The 20,541-nt window shown below is 43.3% G+C and overlaps 1 protein-coding gene across 1 annotated transcript in view; it reads left to right on the top strand.

Moving 5' to 3' along the window:
* The window catches only part of LOC110950597 (versican core protein), a 47,790-nt gene that overhangs the window by 25,131 nt on the left and 2,118 nt on the right, over positions 1–20,541 (top strand). Inside the window, exons 8-14 of the mRNA XM_051950410.1 lie at positions 6,577–15,672; positions 15,772–15,885; positions 15,998–16,111; positions 17,595–17,753; positions 18,027–18,109; positions 20,059–20,203; positions 20,334–20,516. Coding sequence (XP_051806370.1) covers positions 6,577–15,672; positions 15,772–15,885; positions 15,998–16,111; positions 17,595–17,753; positions 18,027–18,109; positions 20,059–20,203; positions 20,334–20,516 — 9,894 coding nt within the window. The remainder of the gene's footprint in view (positions 1–6,576; positions 15,673–15,771; positions 15,886–15,997; positions 16,112–17,594; positions 17,754–18,026; positions 18,110–20,058; positions 20,204–20,333; positions 20,517–20,541) is intronic.

The following is a 20,541-nucleotide window of genomic DNA, read 5'->3' on the forward strand; positions in this document are numbered from 1 at the left end:
CACCAGCAACAGTTTCTGTTGACGAACATGACAGTTCTCCCACAGATGAAACGGGAAAGGCTTCAGTATCTCCTGTTACAGGCAAAACGGAGGAATCTTCTGTCTTTACAACAATAGATGGAGATGGTTCCGGAGACCAAACCACAGACATGTTTACAGCATCCGCTTTTGTCAGACTGACATCTTCATCTCTATACAGCACTGAGGCACCGACAGCGCAGTCACTTGGAACAGCAGACACACTTGAAACAGAAAAATCTGCAATGACATCTCGTAGTGAAGAACCATCAGTATCCTCGGTCTCTGATGAGAAAGTAACAAGCCCTTCAACAGTGTCTCCAAGTGTGACTTCTGTTACATCATCCACTATTTCAGACATTGAGGATGACGGTATTGGCAGTCAGTCAACAATGGTGGAGTCTGTTCCTTCCGTCAGTGGCTCAACCTTGAAACCTGAAACACAATCATTTCCTATTACCACTGATACAGAGCGTTCTGGAGACAGCCCTGCTGATTCCACTGAAGGCACAAGCATCACAGCAACTAGTGTCTCATCAATGTTGAGTACATTATCACCATCAGTGACAGCATCACATACATTTGACACAAGTGATACCTTGATAACAGGTGTAACATCAGTTACATCCCTCCATAGTACAGAGAAACCAACATCATTGACTCCTGACACAAATGAGACAATTGCCACCAGTAAGTCTGATGACGCATCAGTGACACCATATGAGAGTTCTTCTCTGCCAACAACAGATGAAGAGTCCTCACGGGGTGAGTCAGCTGAGACCTCCAGCACAGACTCTTCCTCTGCTACAGCTTCATCATTGTTTAGCACTGAGAAGACGACAGCACTGCCAGATGAGGAGCTTGAAAGTGCACTCACAGAACAAACAGAGAGAGCTTCAGTGACTTCAATTACAGACAAGTCAGAGGACAGCACTGTTCTCACTCCAGAAGATGAAAAGATCTTCATTCAGACATCCTCTTCGACAGTGTCTCCATTCAGTTCTGAGCCACCAAGAACAAATATACCTATGGCAATAGGAAGTGAAGTCACAGATCAGACTCTGATGACTTCGCCCTCAGAACAACCATCTGTCTCTCCAATCTCTGATGTTACATCAATTTCTGTGTCTCCAAGTTTGTCCTCCGTTACATCATCGACTGCTGTAGACATTGGGGATGAAGATCTTAGCAGCCAGCCCTCTGTTGATGATTCCATTCCTTCCATCAGTGGATCAACTTTGGAACCTCAATCAACATCCTTCTTAATTTCAACTGATACAGACAGCTCTGGAGACCAAAGATTGGACTATACCACCGAATCACTTATTGCATCAACCATTGTCTCCTCCATCACCAGAAAAGCTACACCAGCAATGACACTGTCAATTGAGACTGATACAAGCCATGTGTCTGAAACAACCATCACTGCAGCTTCGTCTTTCTACAGTACTGAAATACCGACATCAGTGTCACTTGATACTCAGGAGACTGTGACCAAAAGTAAGTCTGACGATGATTCAACAGCACCAGAGGAAATTACAACATGGTCAACAATACATGAAGAGGGTTCAGGTGACCTAACAACTGAGATTTCCAGGAAACACACCACAGTTCCCACAGATTCCTCATTATTCAGCACAGAGACACCAGCAACAGTTTCTGTTGAGGAACATGACATTTCTCCCACAGATGAAACAGGAAAGGCTTCAGTATCTCCTGTTACAGGCAAAACGGAGGAATCTTCTGTCTTTACAACAATAGATGGAGATGGTTCCGGAGACCAAACCACAGACATGTTTACAGCATCCGCTTCTGTCAGACTGACATCTTCATCTCTATACAGCACTGAGGCACCGACAGCGCAGTCACTTGGAACAGCAGACACACTTGAAACAGAAAAATCTGCAATGACATCTCGTAGTGAAGAACCATCAGTATCCTCGGTCTCTGATGAGAAAGTAACAAGCCCTTCAACAGTGTCTCCAAGTGTGACTTCTGTTACATCATCCACTATTTCAGACATTGAGGATGACGGTATTGGCAGTCAGTCAACAATGGTGAAGTCTGTTCCTTCCGTCAGTGGCTCAACCTTGAAACCTGAAACACAATCATTTCCTATTACCACTGATACAGAGCGTTCTGGAGACAGCCCTGCTGATTCCACTGAAGGCACAAGCATCACAGCAACTAGTGTCTCATCAATGTTGAGTACATTATCACCATCAGTGACAGCATCACATACATTTGACACAAGTGATACCTTGATAACAGGTGTAACATCAGTTACATCCCTCCATAGTACAGAGAAACCAACATCATTGACTCCTGACACAAATGAGACAATTGCCACCAGTAAGTCTGATGACGCATCAGTGACACCATATGAGAGTTCTTCTCTGCCAACAACAGATGAAGAGTCCTCACGGGGTGAGTCAGCTGAGACCTCCAGCACAGACTCTTCCTCTGCTACAGCTTCATCATTGTTTAGCACTGAGAAGACGACAGCACTGCCAGATGAGGAGCTTGAAAGTGCACTCACAGAACAAACAGAGAGAGCTTCAGTGACTTCAATTACAGACAAGTCAGAGGACAGCACTGTTCTCACTCCAGAAGATGAAAAGATCTTCATTCAGACATCCTCTTCGACAGTGTCTCCATTCAGTTCTGAGCCACCAAGAACAAATATACCTATGGCAATAGGAAGTGAAGTCACAGATCAGACTCTGATGACTTCGCCCTCAGAACAACCATCTGTCTCTCCAATCTCTGATGTTACATCAATTTCTGTGTCTCCAAGTTTGTCCTCCGTTACATCATCGTCTGCTGTAGACATTGGGGATGAAGATCTTAGCAGCCAGCCCTCTGTTGATGATTCCATTCCTTCCATCAGTGGATCAACTTTGGAACCTCAATCAACATCCTTCTTAATTTCAACTGATACAGACAGCTCTGGAGACCAAAGATTGGACTATACCACCGAATCACTTATTGCATCAACCATTGTCTCCTCCATCACCAGAAAAGCTACACCAGCAATGACACTGTCAATTGAGACTGATACAAGCCATGTGTCTGAAACAACCATCACTGCAGCTTCGTCTTTCTACAGTACTGAAATACCGACATCAGTGTCACTTGATACTCAGGAGACTGTGACCAAAAGTAAGTCTGACGATGATTCAACAGCACCAGGGGAAATTACAACATGGTCAACAATACATGAAGAGGGTTCAGGTGACCTAACAACTGAGATTTCCAGGAAACACACCACAGTTCCCACAGATTCCTCATTATTCAGCACAGAGACACCAGCAACAGTTTCTGTTGAGGAACATGACATTTCTCCCACAGATGAAACAGGAAAGGCTTCAGTATCTCCTGTTACAGGCAAAACGGAGGAATCTTCTGTCTTTACAACAATAGATGGAGATGGTTCCGGAGACCAAACCACAGACATGTTTACAGCATCCGCTTCTGTCAGACTGACATCTTCATCTCTATACAGCACTGAGGCACCGACAGCGCAGTCACTTGGAACAGCAGACACACTTGAAACAGAAAAATCTGCAATGACATCTCGTAGTGAAGAACCATCAGTATCCTCGGTCTCTGATGAGAAAGTAACAAGCCCTTCAACAGTGTCTCCAAGTGTGACTTCTGTTACATCATCCACTATTTCAGACATTGAGGATGACGGTATTGGCAGTCAGTCAACAATGGTGGAGTCTGTTCCTTCCGTCAGTGGCTCAACCTTGAAACCTGAAACACAATCATTTCCTATTACCACTGATACAGAGCGTTCTGGAGACAGCCCTGCTGATTCCACTGAAGGCACAAGCATCACAGCAACTAGTGTCTCATCAATGTTGAGTACATTATCACCATCAGTGACAGCATCACATACATTTGACACAAGTGATACCTTGATAACAGGTGTAACATCAGTTACATCCCTCCATAGTACAGAGAAACCAACATCATTGACTCCTGACACAAATGAGACAATTGCCACCAGTAAGTCTGATGACGCATCAGTGACACCATATGAGAGTTCTTCTCTGCCAACAACAGATGAAGAGTCCTCACGGGGTGAGTCAGCTGAGACCTCCAGCACAGACTCTTCCTCTGCTACAGCTTCATCATTGTTTAGCACTGAGAAGACGACAGCACTGCCAGATGAGGAGCTTGAAAGTGCACTCACAGAACAAACAGAGAGAGCTTCAGTGACTTCAATTACAGACAAGTCAGAGGACAGCACTGTTCTCACTCCAGAAGATGAAAAGATCTTCATTCAGACATCCTCTTCGACAGTGTCTCCATTCAGTTCTGAGCCACCAAGAACAAATATACCTATGGCAATAGGAAGTGAAGTCACAGATCAGACTCTGATGACTTCGCCCTCAGAACAACCATCTGTCTCTCCAATCTCTGATGTTACATCAATTTCTGTGTCTCCAAGTTTGTCCTCCGTTACATCATCGTCTGCTGTAGACATTGGGGATGAAGATCTTAGCAGCCAGCCCTCTGTTGATGATTCCATTCCTTCCATCAGTGGATCAACTTTGGAACCTCAATCAACATCCTTCTTAATTTCAACTGATACAGACAGCTCTGGAGACCAAAGATTGGACTATACCACCGAATCACTTATTGCATCAACCATTGTCTCCTCCATCACCAGAAAAGCTACACCAGCAATGACACTGTCAATTGAGACTGATACAAGCCATGTGTCTGAAACAACCATCACTGCAGCTTCGTCTTTCTACAGTACTGAAATACCGACATCAGTGTCACTTGATACTCAGGAGACTGTGACCAAAAGTAAGTCTGACGATGATTCAACAGCACCAGGGGAAATTACAACATGGTCAACAATACATGAAGAGGGTTCAGGTGACCTAACAACTGAGATTTCCAGGAAACACACCACAGTTCCCACAGATTCCTCATTATTCAGCACAGAGACACCAGCAACAGTTTCTGTTGAGGAACATGACATTTCTCCCACAGATGAAACAGGAAAGGCTTCAGTATCTCCTGTTACAGGCAAAACGGAGGAATCTTCTGTCTTTACAACAATAGATGGAGATGGTTCCGGAGACCAAACCACAGACATGTTTACAGCATCCGCTTCTGTCAGACTGACATCTTCATCTCTATACAGCACTGAGGCACCGACAGCGCAGTCACTTGGAACAGCAGACACACTTGAAACAGAAAAATCTGCAATGACATCTCGTAGTGAAGAACCATCAGTATCCTCGGTCTCTGATGAGAAAGTAACAAGCCCTTCAACAGTGTCTCCAAGTGTGACTTCTGTTACATCATCCACTATTTCAGACATTGAGGATGACGGTATTGGCAGTCAGTCAACAATGGTGGAGTCTGTTCCTTCCGTCAGTGGCTCAACCTTGAAACCTGAAACACAATCATTTCCTATTACCACTGATACAGAGCGTTCTGGAGACAGCCCTGCTGATTCCACTGAAGGCACAAGCATCACAGCAACTAGTGTCTCATCAATGTTGAGTACATTATCACCATCAGTGACAGCATCACATACATTTGACACAAGTGATACCTTGATAACAGGTGTAACATCAGTTACATCCCTCCATAGTACAGAGAAACCAACATCATTGACTCCTGACACAAATGAGACAATTGCCACCAGTAAGTCTGATGACGCATCAGTGACACCATATGAGAGTTCTTCTCTGCCAACAACAGATGAAGAGTCCTCACGGGGTGAGTCAGCTGAGACCTCCAGCACAGACTCTTCCTCTGCTACAGCTTCATCATTGTTTAGCACTGAGAAGACGACAGCACTGCCAGATGAGGAGCTTGAAAGTGCACTCACAGAACAAACAGAGAGAGCTTCAGTGACTTCAATTACAGACAAGTCAGAGGACAGCACTGTTCTCACTCCAGAAGATGAAAAGATCTTCATTCAGACATCCTCTTCGACAGTGTCTCCATTCAGTTCTGAGCCACCAAGAACAAATATACCTATGGCAATAGGAAGTGAAGTCACAGATCAGACTCTGATGACTTCGCCCTCAGAACAACCATCTGTCTCTCCAATCTCTGATGTTACATCAATTTCTGTGTCTCCAAGTTTGTCCTCCGTTACATCATCGTCTGCTGTAGACATTGGGGATGAAGATCTTAGCAGCCAGCCCTCTGTTGATGATTCCATTCCTTCCATCAGTGGATCAACTTTGGAACCTCAATCAACATCCTTCTTAATTTCAACTGATACAGACAGCTCTGGAGACCAAAGATTGGACTGTACCACCGAATCACTTATTGCATCAACCATTGTCTCCTCCATCACCAGAAAAGCTACACCAGCAATGACACTGTCAATTGAGACTGATACAAGCCATGTGTCTGAAACAACCATCACTGCAGCTTCGTCTTTCTACACTACTGAAATACCGACATCAGTGTCACTTGATACTCAGGAGACTGTGACCAAAAGTAAGTCTGACGATGATTCAACAGCACCAGGGGAAATTACAACATGGTCAACAATACATGAAGAGGGTTCAGGTGACCTAACAACTGAGATTTCCAGGAAACACACCACAGTTCCCACAGATTCCTCATTATTCAGCACAGAGACACCAGCAACAGTTTCTGTTGAGGAACATGACATTTCTCCCACAGATGAAACAGGAAAGGCTTCAGTATCTCCTGTTACAGGCAAAACGGAGGAATCTTCTGTCTTTACAACAATAGATGGAGATGGTTCCGGAGACCAAACCACAGACATGTTTACAGCATCCGCTTCTGTCAGACTGACATCTTCATCTCTATACAGCACTGAGGCACCGACAGCGCAGTCACTTGGAACAGCAGACACACTTGAAACAGAAAAATCTGCAATGACATCTCGTAGTGAAGAACCATCAGTATCCTCGGTCTCTGATGAGAAAGTAACAAGCCCTTCAACAGTGTCTCCAAGTGTGACTTCTGTTACATCATCCACTATTTCAGACATTGAGGATGACGGTATTGGCAGTCAGTCAACAATGGTGAAGTCTGTTCCTTCCGTCAGTGGCTCAACCTTGAAACCTGAAACACAATCATTTCCTATTACCACTGATACAGAGCGTTCTGGAGACAGCACTGCTGATTCCACTGAAGGCACAAGCATCACAGCAACTAGTGTCTCATCAATGTTGAGTACATTATCACCATCAGTGACAGCATCACATACATTTGACACAAGTGATACCTTGATAACAGGTGTAACATCAGTTACATCCCTCCATAGTACAGAGAAACCAACATCATTGACTCCTGACACAAATGAGACAATTGCCACCAGTAAGTCTGATGACGCATCAGTGACACCATATGAGAGTTCTTCTCTGCCAACAACAGATGAAGAGTCCTCACGGGGTGAGTCAGCTGAGACCTCCAGCACAGACTCTTCCTCTGCTACAGCTTCATCATTGTTTAGCACTGAGAAGACGACAGCACTGCCAGATGAGGAGCTTGAAAGTGCACTCACAGAACAAACAGAGAGAGCTTCAGTGACTTCAATTACAGACAAGTCAGAGGACAGCACTGTTCTCACTCCAGAAGATGAAAAGATCTTCATTCAGACATCCTCTTCGACAGTGTCTCCATTCAGTTCTGAGCCACCAAGAACAAATATACCTATGGCAATAGGAAGTGAAGTCACAGATCAGACTCTGATGACTTCGCCCTCAGAACAACCATCTGTCTCTCCGATCTCTGATGTTACATCAATTTCTGTGTCTCCAAGTTTGTCCTCCGTTACATCATCGTCTGCTGTAGACATTGGGGATGAAGATCTTAGCAGCCAGCCCTCTGTTGATGATTCCATTCCTTCCATCAGTGGATCAACTTTGGAACCTCAATCAACATCCTTCTTAATTTCAACTGATACAGACAGCTCTGGAGACCAAAGATTGGACTATACCACCGAATCACTTATTGCATCAACCATTGTCTCCTCCATCACCAGAAAAGCTACACCAGCAATGACACTGTCAATTGAGACTGATACAAGCCATGTGTCTGAAACAACCATCACTGCAGCTTCGTCTTTCTACAGTACTGAAATACCGACATCAGTGTCACTTGATACTCAGGAGACTGTGACCAAAAGTAAGTCTGACGATGATTCAACAGCACCAGAGGAAATTACAACATGGTCAACAATACATGAAGAGGGTTCAGGTGACCTAACAACTGAGATTTCCAGGAAACACACCACAGTTCCCACAGATTCCTCATTATTCAGCACAGAGACACCAGCAACAGTTTCTGTTGAGGAACATGACATTTCTCCCACAGATGAAACAGGAAAGGCTTCAGTATCTCCTGTTACAGGCAAAACGGAGGAATCTTCTGTCTTTACAACAATAGATGGAGATGGTTCCGGAGACCAAACCACAGACATGTTTACAACATCCGCTTCTGTCAGACTGACATCTTCATCTCTATACAGCACTGAGGCACCGACAGCGCAGTCACTTGGAACAGCAGACACACTTGAAACAGAAAAATCTGCAATGACATCTCGTAGTGAAGAACCATCAGTATCCTCGGTCTCTGATGAGAAAGTAACAAGCCCTTCAACAGTGTCTCCAAGTGTGACTTCTGTTACATCATCCACTATTTCAGACATTGAGGATGACGGTATTGGCAGTCAGTCAACAATGGTGAAGTCTGTTCCTTCCGTCAGTGGCTCAACCTTGAAACCTGAAACACAATCATTTCCTATTACCACTGATACAGAGCGTTCTGGAGACAGCACTGCTGATTCCACTGAAGGCACAAGCATCACAGCAACTAGTGTCTCATCAATGTTGAGTACATTATCACCATCAGTGACAGCATCACATACATTTGACACAAGTGATACCTTGATAACAGGTGTAACATCAGTTACATCCCTCCATAGTACAGAGAAACCAACATCATTGACTCCTGACACAAATGAGACAATTGCCACCAGTAAGTCTGATGACGCATCAGTGACACCATATGAGAGTTCTTCTCTGCCAACAACAGATGAAGAGTCCTCACGGGGTGAGTCAGCTGAGACCTCCAGCACAGACTCTTCCTCTGCTACAGCTTCATCATTGTTTAGCACTGAGAAGACGACAGCACTGCCAGATGAGGAGCTTGAAAGTGCACTCACAGAACAAACAGAGAGAGCTTCAGTGACTTCAATTACAGACAAGTCAGAGGACAGCACTGTTCTCACTCCAGAAGATGAAAAGATCTTCATTCAGACATCCTCTTCGACAGTGTCTCCATTCAGTACTGAGCCACCAAGAACAAATATACCTATGGCAATAGGAAGTGAAGTCACAGATCAGACTCTGATGACTTCGCCCTCAGAACAACCATCTGTCTCTCCAATCTCTGATGTTACATCAATTTCTGTGTCTCCAAGTTTGTCCTCCGTTACATCATCGTCTGCTGTAGACATTGGGGATGAAGATCTTAGCAGCCAGCCCTCTGTTGATGATTCCATTCCTTCCATCAGTGGATCAACTTTGGAACCTCAATCAACATCCTTCTTAATTTCAACTGATACAGACAGCTCTGGAGACCAAAGATTGGACTATACCACCGAATCACTTATTGCATCAACCATTGTCTCCTCCATCACCAGAAAAGCTACACCAGCAATGACACTGTCAATTGAGACTGAAACAAGCCATGTGTCTGAAACAACCATCACTGCAGCTTCGTCTTTCCCCAGTACTGAAATACCGACATCAGTGTCACTTGATACTCAGGAGACTGTGACCAAAAGTAAGTCTGACGATGATTCAACAGCACCAGAGGAAATTACAACATGGTCAACAATACATGAAGAGGGTTCAGGTGACCTAACAACTGAGATTTCCAGGAAACACACCACAGTTCCAACAGGTTCCTCATTATTCAGCACAGAGACACCAGCAACAGTTTCTGTTGAGGAACATGACAGTTCTCCCACAGATGAAACAGGAAAGGCTTCACTTTCTCCTGTTACAGACAAAACAGAGCAGTCTTCTGTCATTACATCAATAGATGGAGATGGTTCCGGAGACCAAACCACAGACATGTTTACAGCATCTGCTTCTGTCAGACCAACATCTTCATCTCTGTTCAGCACTGAGGCACCGACAGCGCAGTCACTTGGAACAGCAGACACACTTGAAACAGAAAAATCTGCAATGACATCTCGTAGTGAAGAACCATCAGTATCCTCGGTCTCTGATGAGAAAGTAACAAGCCTTTCAACAGTGTCTCCAAGTGTGACTTCTGTTATATCATCGACTTTTCCATACATTGAGCATGATGGTATTAGCACTGACATGACAGATTCTTCCGGTGACATCAGAGGATCCTTCTTTGCCTCGTCTCCAGTGCCGCCAGATGAGGACTTCGACTATAGTGCTAGCACAGATTTCACTTTAGTTGAGTCTTCACCAAGCTTTTCGAGAACAACTTTAAAACCTTTTAGTGCTCCATTTTCCACTGACTTGAATTTATTTTTCACTGATCAACAGGGTTCAGCTGATGTTTCTACCTCTCCTGAGATTTCTGTCCAAACAACAGCAAGCAGAGATACTCCCACGTCCTCTATGTTTAGCACACAGAGGCCAATATTTACAATATCACCAGAAACTGAATTAACAGAGGTCTTAAAATCTCAAGTAACAGTGGATTCTTCTCTCTTCAGTGCAGAGAAATTAACATCAGCATCACCAACTGCTTCCAGGCAACCTCACAGCCAATATACATTCTCTACAGCAACAGATGAAAGCCAGGTAGCTTTGATTCAGACCACATCACAGCCCGATGTTGAATCATCAACCCAGTCCTCATCTGACTTCATATCTACAGAAGCTATGCAAATATCTGCCACAACTGAGCTCATGACGTCATCAGTGTCTGACTCAGAAAGTGGGGATTTCACTGAAGCAGAGTACTCAGGAGATGACATGTCTGCATATAAAGATGAAACTTCCATAGAGACACAAACAATGGCTAAAGGGCCCTCTCTGATATTAACAACATTATCAACAAACACACATAGTCCACCACTTACATCCCTATTTTCTGAGGAAGCAACTTCAAGCAGTAGAGAATTTACAACTTCAACAACAAGTCCCTACACATATGAAACCTCTCAACCCATACCAGTTCCCAGTGTCACTGCATTTGCTGCAAAGGAACCCTCTCCTGATCCTGACGGGGAGAGCTCTAGTGGCTTACCTGAAGAAGATGATTTGGAGTCAAGTCCAGATGGATCTGGTGCAGAGGTATCTACTGAGGCTAGTAAAAATCCCCAGGATGATTTTAGGGTTGCAACAGATGAGACTGAAATAGATGAGACTAAGAGCACCACTACACATGCTACTGAAGAAATGATGTCATCAACCCAATCTCCACACATGACTACAACTGAGAGTTTCATTGCTGATCAGGGCAGTGGAGTCTTCCCAGATGATTCTGCAGTTGAGGATGAGGGTTCAGGCACAGACTTCAATCTGTCAGCTACATTTGTACCAGTCACAAGTTCTCCTGTGATTTCCACGACTCTAGCAGCTACAGAACAAACTGATTTAATTCACAAGATTATTATACAAAACCCTGATACCTCCTCAACTTCTTCTCTTTACAGCACTAAGAAACCAACAGCTGAATCTCCTGAAACACTTACTTCAAAAGTTCCAACTTTGAGTAGTGCTCCTCCCTCAATATTTACTGAAGAAGGTGGTTCAGGTAACCATACCACTGACATATTTGCTAAAGTGCATGGTACAGATTTTCCTGTGCTGAGCACAATGGAACCAACAACAGCAACAACTCATGAAAGTGAATCTACCAACAACACAAGGAATATAGTCTCTTCCCTTTTCAGCACAGAGAAACCTAAAACAACAACAGCATTATATGAAAGTGGAATATCTGATACTTCAAAATCTACTGTAACTGCAGCTTCTTCTCTCCACAGCTCTGAGAGGCTATCTATTACAACAGAACATACTTTTATCAACACAGACCTGTTGACCACTGATGAACCAACATTAAGTCCCTGTCTTACTTTGACGGAGGGAGAAAGTTCTGGTAACCAAACCAGTGAGTTGTTCACCTCAGATCCACCAGTGATGCAAAGTGTCACATTTGGAGAAGTGACAGGTGAAACTGAAACCTTTGTTTCAGTCGCACCAGCCTCTGATGAGCAGACTTCTTTACAAGAGAGTGAAATTACTCTAGATACAAGAAGCCCCATTACTTCCGAAGCAACGGAGCATCCTGTGACAAGCACTGGAAAAGATGAAGTTGCTGTGGCAGAGCACATAACACAATCTTCCTATACAGCGATGTCCTCCCATGCAACTGAAGCTTCAGTTAGTGATCACACTATTGTTGACTTTACCTCAGTGAGCTCCAGTAGTGTACATAGACAAGATGAAGTTGCATCAATGTCCACTCCAATTCCCACCATTGTATACCACAGTGTTACTGATCAACAGGTTGTGATCATTACTCCCAGTAGCAGCCAAGCCAATACAGACCTAACTGAACAAACACCTACCATGGTCCTGCATGGTTCTAAACTTTCAACCAGCACATCCATCATATTCACAGAGGGGCTAAAAGATGAAGAACTGTTTTCTGTAGTTACAGACCCCATGAAGGAAGGCAATCCTACTCCTGAGCTTATCACCATAGTTGATAGAATCATTGATGCAGATGTTGTCTCAATAGTTCCTTCTTCTTCATTTTATCCAACCATACAGACAGAAGAAGCTGGAGGTGTCACAGCAATTACAATAACACAAGGGTCAGAGGTAACAGAAGAACCAGAGGGTTCAGGGACTGTCAGTGACACCTTCTTCACTCCTACACAAATAAGTGTACATGCAACTTCAGCGACTGACTCATCTTTAGCCTCAACAGCTTCACCATTGCCTTCAAAATCATCACCTGTAGAAGAGGTTTCTACAATAAAGTCATCCAGTGAGGAGAAAGTCACACTGTCACCACAGGCCACTCTAGCTACTGGTGATATTACAACTGCACCGTCTGACTCAGTGACATCTGAAACTGTTGAAACTCCAGTATCCTTTCTGTTCAGCACAGACAAGCCCACTACAGTCATACAAAAGGATAACAGTCAAACCACAGATACAGAGAAATTATCATTCTCAGAATCATTTTCATTCTCTACCACTGGAGCAATGTCAGCCACAGCACATGAAGAATCCACCTTTATGTCCACAGTTCCCTCTCTACAAAGCACCTCAGAACTCGAGGTCATGGTTCAGTTTGCCACCACTTTTGCCCCAGAACGAGATACAACACAATCTGACGTGACGTTCCAACAGACCAGATCTGAGATTACATTCACTCATCATCCCCACAGTGACATATCCTCTGAGAAAACTGTGTTGACCACAACCAGCCCAATGTTACCTACTGAGGAGTCAAGCCAGGACTTAAATCCTAATGATACAACTGAAGCACCAAGTCGAGCATCTATAACCAAAGAAGTTTCAACTGATGCTGAACATGGGTCGAACAGACACAGTGACAATCAGGAAATGTCTACTTCTCCTCCTATGAGAATAGGCACACAGCCTTCTGAGGCTGAGTTGATGACTCCAAAACTAGCTACTGACAAATCTGTGAAACCTGAAGATGAAGCTGTAATTGTTGAGACATCTTCCAGAGTCTCAAACTCAGTAGAAACATCAACACAGAGTTCAAGTGAACAGACTCCAGAAGAAAGATCTTCTTCACCTTCAGTACAAGCAAAAAATACTCCATCTCCAACTGCGTCTTCACTATTTAGCACCGAGACTCCATGGGTGGCTTCCACCTCAAATGTTAATGAACAAGAGGCCTCTAAAGGGTGGATAACTGGACTTCCTGTTGATCCTTCTCACTCAACCACTGAGAAATTAACCACGATGTTACTGGAGACCGACATCTCACCAGATCAAGAAGGCTCAAGTTACAATGAGACATCGTCAGAGAGTGAGGAAATGTCTGTATCAACAGAAAAAAATCCAATAATTTCAACAGATGAGGATGGTTCAAGTTTTGACTCAGTCACTCCAAGTGTTTCAACTCTGTCCAGTACTGTTAAGATGAACATCATCACTAGCACTTCATCGTCTCAGATGGCAAGCACCCAAACCAAGAAGCCACAATCATCTACACTTGATCAAACCGCAGGTCAGAAGTCACTTGAGACCTTCATCACTCAAGCTTATGCAGCACAATCAACTGATATGACCAGCTCGGTTGAATCACCAAAGGCGTCAACTTCTGTTGAGTCGGGACCAACAGATCCTAAAAATGAGGAGACACAAGATGCAGACTTTCCAAGCACCCATCAGCCCACTGGCGTTATAGGGCCTGCAGAAATCTCTACAAGCTCAGAGACAAAAATATTGGTCACCACAGTACCTGCTGAACACATTTCCTCTGAGATCACTTCAAATGTGCTCTCAGAAACTGCCTCATCACTGCCTGATGTTACTGTCCAATTTGACACAACTGTGTCTCCTGCACAACCCCTAACAACCTCCCAGGAGTCATTTGAGCAAGTCAAGTCGGAGATCACACTAACACACCGCCCTCACACTGATCTTTCTTCTCAGGATCTATTGCTGTCCACAACTCACCCCATGCTTCCAAGTCATGAAACAAGCCAAGATACAGACTCAACTGTACCTGCTGCTGATTCTTCAGAGGACAATAGTCACATCTCGAGCGGCGAGGGCACTGACCTTCTACCTGACGATTATGATAATTACCCAGATTATGGATCATCAGACTCCTATGGAGTTGGATCAAAACCTAAACCCGATGTAATTCCAGGCAGAGATGTAGTGGTCATTACTACACCACCTGATGTTTCTCCAACATCTGAGAATCCACCTTTTAATTCCATGAACAGTTCTGAAAGTGGTTTAGAAGAAAATGCAACCGAGCCTCCTATTGTAGCGGCAGCAATCACTGTCATGGCATTAACTCCCATCAGTACAGCATCAGTCTCTAGCTCTGAGAGTGGTTCAGAAAGCACCAGCAGATCAGAAGAATACACCACCACAGCCAGCATTGCTAAATCGGATGGTGATGAGGTTGAGGAAAATGGACCTGTCAATTCTGACACTGTATCTGTTAGCTCTGATAGTGTATCCGGTGAGTTTATGACAACAAAGATACCAAATATCAACAGTGTGGGACAACAGGCTCTGTCCCCAGATGAAATTCAGACTGTATTCAAGGTGAATGCCACAGCATCTTCAAAGATGGAGTCTGCTAGTGCTGATAGCACCACTGAGGAAGAGGAAGTTGTGAGCAAAATTAACACAGGTGTTTCTCGTCACACTGAAAGACCCCTAAGGACCGATACAGAATTCACAACATCACCAGTTCAAACACAGAGCCAGCTAGTGGTAGTTACACCTGTAGCCACCACACCATTATCTGTTACGAAAGAAGATGATGAACTGGACAATGATTCAACGGCACCTTCATCTGCTCTTGAAGGAGAACCACCAATAACAGGGGACACAACAACTGCCTCTCCTGATACAGGACTTGATTTGGGCCACACTGTTGTTGGCGAGACAGTTGAAATTCCTGGTACGTTTCCTCATATAGAAGTACAGCTAAATGTTTAAAATTATCAATAGATTTCTTAATTGTGCTTTTTTTGCTTTTTTTTTTTTGCTTTCTCAACAGGAATCCACTCATGTAACGAGAACATTTGTTTGAATGGAGGATCTTGCTTCAAGACTGGCAGTGTCCAAGCATGTAGCTGTGCTCCTGGTTACACTGGTGATAGATGTGAAACAGGTAAGACGTTCCTACCATATTTCACTGAAATAACTTCCACCCAAGAAGGGCTAAATTGACACTAAAATTGCTTTTCATTTCCTTTTTTTGATTATGTCTGTTTCTGATAAAGATATTGATGAGTGTCAGTCAAACCCCTGCCGCAATGGAGGAACATGTGTTGATGGGGTGGCTTGCTTCACATGTGTGTGCCTCCCAAGCTATTCTGGGCTGTACTGTGAGGAAGGTAAGTTAGTTAATTTAATTCATTTTCTCCCTAACTTCTTTGTGAGTATTCTGTTACAGATGAAATAAAGTTTTCATTTGTTAGCATCACAACTGGTTCAACCATATATTTAACTATCTCGACTGAGCTTAAACTGTATTCACATAATGTGATACCTTTAACAATTTTAACATTAAAGACTCCTTCATTTCATAATGTACTGTATTATAACACTTAATGTAATCGTTCTCTGGAGTCCCTGGTAATTGACAAGAAGAAATGAGTCACTCAAATTTTGCACAGGTCACAGAAATATAATCAGCCTATCTGTATATCATTGTGCATCATCTTAGGTTTCTCCCAGGCTAAGCTGAGTCATAAACACCGCCTTTATCTTGTCACCACAGTCCTTTTTTACAGTCTGTTTTTAGTGTTGCCTGAAGATCTATCATGTCTGGTAGTACTTGGGATACTTTGAACTCCCCAGAGCTTAGTACCACAAGTTCCAAACACACAAACACTCGACACATTGTCAAGTCAGACTTGCTGCAGGTATGCTAGACTTAAAGTGCCCTCTTGATATTTACATCTAGGTCAAGACAATCATACTACAAATTATAATGAAGTCCCTGAGTACTTGATGGGTAACCAAGCTTATCCTTAATGCATCCCTCGAATAAAGTGGAAGAATTTTTGCTCTATTATTTTCTTAAGGTTCCCAGTTGCAACCTACTTTCAAAAAAAGTGTGTTAAATCCAGTGTATCATATGCCTTGGCTGATTTCTCTTGACCAGAGTCTACACCCTAAATTTTGTCAGGATCACTTTTCATTGAATCCCACCCAGACTGTGTTTTCAGACACAGCTGTTGTCTGCCTGTTGTCAACTTTTGGCAAGAGAAAGGGAAAAAAAATAATTTGAAGAGGAACAACCCAGAGAAGGATTTTACCTCCATTTTTGTGTGTCCTCTTTGGATGAATTCAGGAGGAGAAGGAGGGACATCCAAGCAGTGTACTAAGATACTCACCTCTCAACTTTCAGGGTTTGACCTGAAACTGATCCATACTACATACCTTAGCCTATGTCTGACCGATTTTCCAATTTGGTTTTATAATTCCAAATAATTATGAAGTACTTTGATCAGAATCACCTGCTTTACCATATTAATCACACCTCTAAATAAAACTGGCACGAAATTGGATCATTTCTTGTTTTGCCTTCACATTCTTATTGCGGTGTTGTGAGGGCTAAAGGAAGTAATCCATTATGTTGTTCCTCTTTCAACTAATTTAGTTATAATAGCAGGTGTTAGAGGTAATAGCACTGTAGATTCTGTATTGTAGATAAGGTGGTGAGGTAGATAAATAGATTCATAAACAGAAGCAGTCACTAAAAATTTGTTTAGTTTTTGAAAATATGAATGCATTTCATGTTTATTGATCTTTTGCAGATAATATTTCTGTTTCCTGTATGCTCATTCCTTCTCACTCCATCTCTTCCATCAGATACAGAGAACTGTGACTATGGCTGGCATAAGTTTCAGGGGCACTGTTACAAGTACTTCCCCCAGAGGAGAAACTGGGACACAGCAGAGAGAGAATGCCGCATACAGGGTGCTCATCTTGCCAGCATCTTGTCTCATGAGGAGCAACAGTTTGTCAACCGTAAGTTAAAGACTGCACTTACAGTCAATAATATATAAAGGTATATGCTCAAATTCTACTTTATGAAATGTAGCGCAAATGGTGGTATTGAAACAGGATAAATTCTCAGATAAAGTACACTGATGTAGTTGTACAAGAAAATGATTAAGGTCTTTAAAAAGGCTATAGCTAACTGTCTTTCTCTTGCACTGTCTGTAACTGAACAGTCCTTAAAAGGACAGAAGGCAAAACAGTAACGCAATCTGCTGTGTTTCACTCCACCCTGCATGGCAGGTCTTGGACAGGACTACCAGTGGATTGGCCTGAATGATAAGATGTTTGACAGTGACTTCCGCTGGACTGATGGCAGTGCTATGGTAAGATAGCTTGCTTTTTCTTTATTTTTGTCTCAACAAACATGGCACCCAGACAGTATAAATATTTAGAAGTGATCAGGGTGACAGATAAGGTCATCTAGGGAGAGTCGTTCTTCTCAGGGAGCTGTGGTAACTTTCACATGACGTACTCTCCCCTGCCTCATATCACTACACCCTGGTGATTGCTCTGGTAATAAATCTGATGTAGAACATGTTGTAAGGCACCAGTGAATCCTTTAGATGACTGTGAACCCAGTGTTCAAAAACCAATAGCTGCAGCAATGCAAGATGTAAGAGAGGAGGCAAGGGAGGAAAGTTCTGCTCGTACATGCAGTGTCTATAAAGCAACATACAAGTACACGTTTGCGGTAGTGGTTGTTGCTGCTGAAGATCCCTCTCGCAAGACAGAAAAGTAGCTAATTACTATGTGCATCTATGTTGTACAGACTGATGTCCTCACTTCAAAGATAGTCCTCCAGGACTAGAGATAGAGAGGAAGCAAAAGACAGCCTGGGGGTTCACAGATAAGCACAGGCCTCCTGTGGAGACCATTGCTCAGCTGAGAGATTGAGGGGTGATGAGGGTGTGAGTGACGTTGTGTAGAGGGGAGTTTGGCAAGCGGAGACAGGCATGATCCCCCTTTGTCCCCCACACTCATGAGAGGGCCCAGCGAGCAGGCAGCCACCCGGGGGAAGGGCCACCAAGCAGGCAGATGCACAGATGGACAGCACCTGTGTTCAGTTGCAGAGGGAAAAAAACTGCAGGGTGTCTGGGTGGGTGGTCACCTCCAGTGGATTTAAATATAAAAAAAACAAGACTCTTTCAATATGAATGTGGACTATTCACAACTGGAAAACATTAAGAAAATGGATTAATATTTAAAGTAGGGCACTGAAACACACATGCTGAAATGCCTTTGGACGTGTGTTTAGGTGGGTGATCAAAGTTGTTTGAATATTTTGAGGAGGATGCAGGCCTGCTGAGCAGTTGATGGGTCATCCATTTGTAAACCTGAAGTGAGCGGTGCAGGAAGTCAGTGAATGTTTCTTAACCATAATGACAGAGTAGCAGAGCCTCTGGGCATAATTGGAAGAGTAGGGGGTCATAGCTTTGAAGAAGCTGTTTGAACATAGAATGCGCTGAAAGACTGCAGGTAGCATCAGTTCCAGCCTGAATGGCCCCACAGCGCTACAGCTGTGTGTATACTGTATAAATGTGTAAATGTCCATCTCTGAGTGGAGAATATGACACCTGCTAATTCTAGACATGCAGACTGTGTGATGAAATATCACCACAAACTTCCACAACTGTCCATTATCACAAAGTACTTCAGCCTTAAACACACACTACTGTCATGGATACCAATCATGCCAAATACATACGGTCATATCATTGTGGGATGTAAGGCATGGATCATGTTCATATTCTGTTTTAGAAGTATTTTTGAAAAATCTTGTCCATTATTATTTTGTATATATTGTGGATTACTGTGAGATCTCCATCACTGTAATGTCACTGACTGTTTTGTGAACACGTTGTTGAACACGTTGTTTTCTAAACGTGTTGTTTTCTCTGCCCTGTTTTAATTTTACAGTGTCTGAAAGGTCATCAGACTTGAACTGTGAGCAGTTTCTGAGTATTAGTTGTACAAAGATGTAACTACCCCCTCTTGTGGACATTATTTAAAATCCCAGTGGTAAAAAGTGCTGCTTTTTTGATCTCTATTTCTGGGATCACTATTGTGGAAGATGTGGTAGGAAAATACAAGCACATGCAGAATAAATACACAAAATGCATTATTGCTCCCCTTGAAATGGGTTAAAATGATACAAATATTTGACATTTAGTGTTGAGTTTAATCACATACATTTACATTTAAAGAAAAATCTTCCAAAAGACATAGAAACCAATCATGATGTCTCACTCTTTATCATCTGCTCTTCTTTCAGCAATATGAAAACTGGAGACCCAACCAGCCTGACAGTTTCTTCTCTTCTGGTGAGGACTGTGTGGTGATCATATGGCATGAGGACGGCCAATGGAATGATGTTCCTTGCAACTATCACCTCACCTTCACCTGCAAAAAGGGCACAGGTATGAAGGGGCTGCTCAGTTAGCATAAACCATGTCTTCATTATGGGATAGGATGATTTAATTTATTTGAGATCTTTTGTTTCTGTAAAGTTACTGATCTGAGAGTGCTGCTTTCTCTTCTGTTTCTCAGTGGCCTGTAGTGAACCTCCTTTGGTGGAGAATGCTCGTACGTTTGGTAAAAAGCGTGACAGGTATGAGATTAACTCACTGGTGAGGTATCAGTGCCGGACAGGCTTTATTCAGAGGCATGTCCCAACTATCCGCTGTCGTGGGGACGGACAGTGGGATAGCCCTAAAATCACCTGCATGAACCGTAAGTACAGTCGAGTATTACTCTC

The sequence above is a fragment of the Acanthochromis polyacanthus genome, chromosome 7 (genome assembly GCF_021347895.1).
Source record: "Acanthochromis polyacanthus isolate Apoly-LR-REF ecotype Palm Island chromosome 7, KAUST_Apoly_ChrSc, whole genome shotgun sequence".
Classification (NCBI taxonomy): domain Eukaryota; kingdom Metazoa; phylum Chordata; class Actinopteri; family Pomacentridae; genus Acanthochromis; species Acanthochromis polyacanthus.